The sequence below is a fragment of the Micromys minutus genome (assembly GCF_963924665.1).
Source record: "Micromys minutus genome assembly, chromosome: 1".
NCBI lineage: Eukaryota > Metazoa > Chordata > Mammalia > Rodentia > Muridae > Micromys > Micromys minutus.
Window position 1 is genome coordinate 203,325,600 of NC_137969.1, and position 6,150 is coordinate 203,331,749.

Consider the following 6,150-nt stretch of genomic DNA (forward strand, 5'->3'; position numbering starts at 1 on the left):
TACAAGCGTTGTTAGAGACTCGCAATAATTCCACACAGTTCCCCTGAACACCCTTGCTGCAGAGTGGAAGGCGATGGATATTGTAGCTCAGCATCCCTTAGCACACCACTGTGGTCCGTCATGCTCATAATGCTATTGGCTTAGGTCTGCTTTCCACTGCTCACTGTTTGCGTGGGCACTTGTGCAGCAGCGAGCCCCAAAGGAAGTTGGACCTCGCAAACGTCAGAGCGCCGCCAGACCTTTACAAGCACTTTGCAAGGGCCATCTGGAGACATCGACTTGGGGACCCTATGACTGCCTGAAATCTACAGGTACAGGTTTGAAGAACTGGCGAACAGGAAAGCAGGTAAGTCATTGAGGTCCTGTCCTGGATAGTGGCTTAGGGACAGGTAGAGTCGCCTCCATCACCAGAAGAGAGCAGCAGCAGAAAGAAGTGAAGAACTCCAGACATATATGCCTGGGGTTTGCCTCAGTCCTTACTTAGAGTAGGAGTAGTGTGGAGTGAGACAATCTACATTCTTCGCTGGCACCTATCCTTTAGAAAGGTAGAGAAACTCCTCTGGACTGTCCCAGGAACGCCTGAAAATGTTGTGAGAGAAATTTGAAGCACTCTTTGAGTTGAGCTTAGAGGGGACTAGAAATGGGTGGAGCAATGGCGGGGTGAGGTGGGGGCAATAAACTCCTATGTGCCCCCCCTGCTTTTTCGTAGCTGCTGACGCGATGGTGCTGCTTATTAATCATTCATCAATCCAGAGCCTTTCCACTTAATGGATGGGCCGCGCTGGGCTCTAGCCTCTTGGCCTCTCCTCTCCACGCTCCAGTGTGTCCAGGACGCCCAGAGCTGCAAGAGACAGCACTCAAGCAAGCAGCCGCTGGGCGATGCGCCAGGCGGCCTCGGTTGGAGCCGCGCTCGCCACAGCTACTGCGCTCTGCCGGAAGGGGCCAGGCGGCGGTGAGCTGTGAGCTTGGAGCCTTGAGCCTAGGTAGGGCGCAGGCAGCAAGGGCGCAAGGTGAGCGCCCCAGCCAGCAGCCGCACCGGCCCTCTTCAGCTGGGATGTTCTCCAATGGCACCGCCTCCTCCCCCTCCTCTCCTCCAAGCCCCAGCCCAGGCAGCTGCGGGGAAGGAACCTGCAGCAGGGCTCCGGGGTCCGGTGCTGCGGACGGCATGGAAGAGCCTGGACGAAACGCTTCCCAGAACGGGACCTTAAGCGAGGGTCAGGGTAGCGCTATTCTCATCTCTTTCATCTACTCCGTGGTATGCTTGGTGGGACTGTGTGGGAACTCCATGGTCATCTATGTGATCCTTCGCTACGCCAAGATGAAGACTGCAACCAACATCTACATTCTAAACCTGGCCATTGCTGATGAGCTGCTGATGCTCAGCGTGCCCTTTCTGGTCACTTCCACGCTGTTGCGCCACTGGCCCTTCGGCGCGCTACTTTGCCGCCTGGTGCTCAGTGTGGATGCGGTCAACATGTTCACCAGCATCTACTGTCTGACTGTGCTTAGTGTGGACCGCTATGTGGCTGTGGTGCACCCGATCAAGGCAGCGCGCTACCGTCGGCCCACTGTGGCCAAAGTAGTGAACCTGGGCGTGTGGGTGCTGTCGCTACTGGTTATCTTGCCCATCGTGGTCTTCTCACGCACAGCGGCCAACAGCGACGGCACGGTGGCCTGCAACATGCTCATGCCGGAGCCCGCCCAGCGCTGGTTGGTGGGCTTCGTCTTATACACATTTCTCATGGGCTTCCTGCTGCCTGTCGGGGCCATCTGCCTGTGTTATGTGCTCATCATTGCCAAGATGCGCATGGTGGCCCTCAAGGCCGGCTGGCAGCAGCGCAAGCGCTCAGAGCGCAAGATCACTCTGATGGTGATGATGGTGGTGATGGTTTTTGTCATCTGCTGGATGCCTTTCTATGTGGTACAGCTGGTCAACGTGTTCGCCGAGCAAGACGACGCCACCGTGAGCCAGTTGTCTGTCATCCTCGGCTATGCCAACAGCTGTGCCAACCCCATCCTCTACGGCTTCCTGTCGGACAACTTCAAGCGCTCTTTCCAGCGCATCCTGTGCCTCAGCTGGATGGATAACGCTGCGGAGGAGCCCGTTGACTACTACGCCACTGCCCTGAAGAGTCGAGCCTACAGCGTGGAGGACTTCCAGCCTGAGAATCTGGAGTCTGGAGGCGTTTTCCGTAATGGCACCTGCGCTTCCAGGATCAGCACTCTTTGAGGCCGGGCACTGCCGGGAGGGGGAAAGTGGTCAGGAAGGTGGAGCGGGGAAGCAGGTGGGAAGGGATGCTAAGGGGACACCAGGTGCTGTGGTAGTAGTGCATGAAAGCGATGCAGATGCAGCGTTCCTGCTTAGCCAGACCTAGGAAAGCTATGTGACTAGGGTAAAAAGGAGAGAGTTGCGCATCAACTGCGAATGCTTTCGGGCCATCTGGTATTCTGATCTCTGATCTCCAAACCCGGTAACTTCCACCTTTTCTCCCAGTTTTGATAGTACAAAATGCAAACTTAATGTCGCCAACTCAGTTTGACCCTTACCCTCTCAAGCTGATTCTTCTGCTCCTTTAAGGTGAGCCATGGTTACCACCATGTGTTTCCCTTGGGCTGAGCCCCGCCCCCCCACCTTTCGCTGAACCCTCTTCCGCTGCGCAGGTCAGCGGGCCAGACTCCTTTTCAGAGAGGCTACCAGACTGCCCCCAATTACCGCTCTCCTTTCGCACAGCCTTACAGTCAAGGAAGCCCAGCTTGAGGATGACCAGGCAACTGGTCTTTTCTACTCTCAAAGAAGGCACTTCTTCCCAGGGGGCCCTTTCTCTGTTCCACTGTATCCAGAGCAGAGCTAGGTGCTTAAGAAAAGGTCCTGTGCCCAGATCCCCAGACTTGGAATAGTCCCACCCATATCCTCCTTTGGAGCAAAAAAAAAAAAAAAAAAAAAAAAAAAAAAAAAAAAAAGCTAAGAGCAAGCAGAAGGACAAGTTTCTAAGATTCCTGCGTTGTGGGTACCACAGAAGCCGCCCTCCCACAAAGCTCAGGAGCTGAGTACTGGGCTGCAAAGTCCCAGCTAGGAAAGCTCGGGGCTAGTAATTGACTTAGGCGCCCTGGTGAGTGGGCCTGAATTGCAAAGAAGTCTCCCTAGGAGTCCTCCCTAGAATAACAAAAGATTGGGTTCCCTGCTGCAGTGTGAGCTCTTAGTCCAGCTCCCTTGACAAACTTCGGAGCCTTTGCCCAACTGGATGGGTAGCTTCAGCTTGTCTGGTCCCTGAAGTTTTCTGCCTTTCAAGCGGTGCCTAATAAGTTATTTCTTGTTTAACATATTTATTTATTTATGGTGTTGAAAGAAAAGGTGTGTTTCCACTTTCATTTTCTCTATTTGCTTAACTGGGCTGTCCTTGGAAATCTTGGGGGCGTGGCGGTGTGGAGGGGAGCAGGGGTGGAGAGGAGCAGGGGTGGAGAAAGTTCTCTCCTCTCCCCAAGACCCCCTCAGAAAAGTTTCCCTCTTTTGCACTCCATTAACCTTTTCTTGAGCCTTCCTGTTTTTGCTTGTGTCCAGTGATGTTTGGAGATTTTAAAATATATTTTACTGTAGGTTTTTTTTTTGTCTTGTTAAAATAAATAAATGGCAACTTGGTTTAACTTTTATCAGTGCAGAGTGAAAGGCCTGAATCCCTGGTATTCCAAGAAACAAAGCGGAACAAATCACATGTTCTGTAATGTGTGTGTGTGTGTGTGTGTGTGTGTGTGTGCTGCTATGCACAAGTCATGTATATATATATATATACATACATACATATATATATATATATGTATATATATATATATATATGATCATATATTCACACACACATAAAGGTAGATTTGTTAATCTTGACAAACTGTCACTTGTCCAGCAAACAATTATAAGGACATCCGCAAAGTGACAAGTGCGGCCTGAACTGTAGCAAGCACCCAGAGACTGGAGTCACTGCTGAAGATACTGCTGCCTTTTTCATTCCAGCAGAGGTGGCTCTTACATACATTTACCCAGGAAGCATGGTCACTTCTGTTGAGCCATGGGAGTGAAGCGGTCATGCCTGCATTTGCTGACTACAGTGGAAACCTGAGCAGGCGAGGACCCGTCCCTTCACTCACTTACATTCACTGTGTTCTTGGGTACACTGGTTTGTACATAGGGGCCACTGAAACATATCTTGCTTGGTTGTTTGTGAAAGCCAGTGTATGTCAGTGGTCCTGAAACAATGAACCTGGGGTTCTCAGGTTCAAGGTGACCTGACATCTGACATACAGTGGTTGAATGCACTTTTGAAAAACAATGTTTTGTGTACATTTGCTTCAAGAACACCGTGCTTTTCTAAAAGCCGTAACCAAGAGTTAAACTGTCTCTTATGTTTTGTTTAAATAAATGAACAAATATGCTTTTTGATCATAAGTGTGAAAGTTTAGATCTTTTCCTAAGAATAGTGTGTGCATATATATACTATTCTGTTAAAGGGATTTTTTTTTAATCGTTAAGGAGAGTGAACTTTATAAACTGAAATCCATCATTATCACCTCCACAGGATAACAATGTAGTGCTCTTAACCTGTAATAGTAACTGAATAAACAGATGTATTATGCTGTTGCAAGTTGTTTGGCTTCCGTTTGAATCTTTACCTTTCCAAAGGGTTATTTTGAAATGCATAGGTATGACAGACACACTTAGCTTTTAGGAAAATTTCAAATTAACTTTGAAATTATACAGAATTGTTTTATCCTTTGATTTGTCTCCTTTTTAAATTGTTCCTATTTAAAATGGAAATTCTGGTGAGCATGTCGTGTGTGTGTGTGTGTGTGTGTGTGTGTGTGTGTGTGTGTGTGTGTGTGTGTGTGCTAGACAAGGAGGGAAGGGGGTTACAGAAGAAGAACAAAAGAAGGAAGCAATACGGACTCTTGAATGAGTCTGAACAGGAAGCAATGACCTAGGTTACACTCTGTTGTCACTGTACTAACCAGACAATGCCTCTGTTTTTCACAGATTAAATTACTGTCTGACCTCATTTAGGACCTCAGATTCTGCTGTAGAGCTAAGTAACTGGTGCTTTACATTAGAGACACAACAATGGGCGGGAGAAGCATCTCTTGAAGTATTGAAAGGGATGTGGAAAAGAGAAATAGAGGAAGCAGGTTTTGAGAAGGACACCTTTTATGCCTTGCTCAGTTTGGGCCATTCCCATGATGGAGCTGTAACAAAGCTCGGTGGGATCATTTCTTTTAAGCAGGCTCTGTGATGTATAGCAGCTTTATTTTCACAGCGAAATGAATGAAAGTGATGTTCCTCAAGCACCGGAGAGCAGTAACTCCACAGTGATAGTGGTTGGAAGTGTCAAAGGCCGTGTACCACCATCTTTATATAGTTATGTACATCATCTCGCAGTGACTAAGGACAGGGGCACTTTTACAGTTCCACTGTTTCTCAAAGTCATAGCAATGAGGCAAATGCAAAGTTAAGTTTACAACTTAGATTTATAATATCATTTTCTTAGTGCTGTGGTTGGGTCCAGTTCCCATATACACATTTGTTAATTTGGTTTTAACTATTCTAAACATCAGTCCAAAAGACCTTCAAAACAGTATTCTAAGCAACAGATGAGCTAACAATTTAAATAGCGGTTTTTAAAAGTTGGTTTCATTTAGGTTTGTACAGTTTCACAGCTAGGCCCTCTTTTCTTTCTTATTATTACAAAATTAGCTAAAATCTGCAGGGTGTACTATATATCCTAGTGGGAAATACAGAAGGGGTGAGCCCTTGAAAAGCAGCCCTCCAGGTCTTTCACCTTCGTTCATGTGAACACCTGCAGGCTGCAGTTTGGTGACATCTGACTCTCTAGAGCTGGGAACCTACATCTCATCTGGAGCAGGATTTGAGGTCCCTGTGAGTTGCAGCCCCTGGAGTTCCTGTGACGCTCACACTGATCACCAGTCCAGTGAATGACAGACTGTGCAGAGTCTGACACCCGCGATGGCAGCTCCCGGGTTGGTGACTAGAGGGGACCCAGGAGAGCGGGTACTGGGTGTTCTGCAGCATCAGCAAGGTCTGTTCTTGTCTCCCTCTGCCAAAGGCTGTCTCAAATCTTTTGTACCTATCTTCCTTTCTGTCAACCTCAC

General features: G+C 48.4%; 1 protein-coding gene across 1 annotated transcript; it reads left to right on the top strand.

Annotated features, from left to right (window-relative positions):
* Positions 1–1,054: 1,054 nt before the first annotated feature.
* SSTR1 (somatostatin receptor 1) lies at positions 1,055–2,230 on the top strand (the record flags this gene model as incomplete). The annotated part of the gene is made up of 1 exon (XM_080918080.1): positions 1,055–2,230. One exon carries the CDS (start codon positions 1,055–1,057, stop codon positions 2,228–2,230), a length of 1,176 nt encoding a protein of 391 aa, XP_080774206.1.
* Between the last annotated feature and the right edge of the window lie 3,920 nt (positions 2,231–6,150).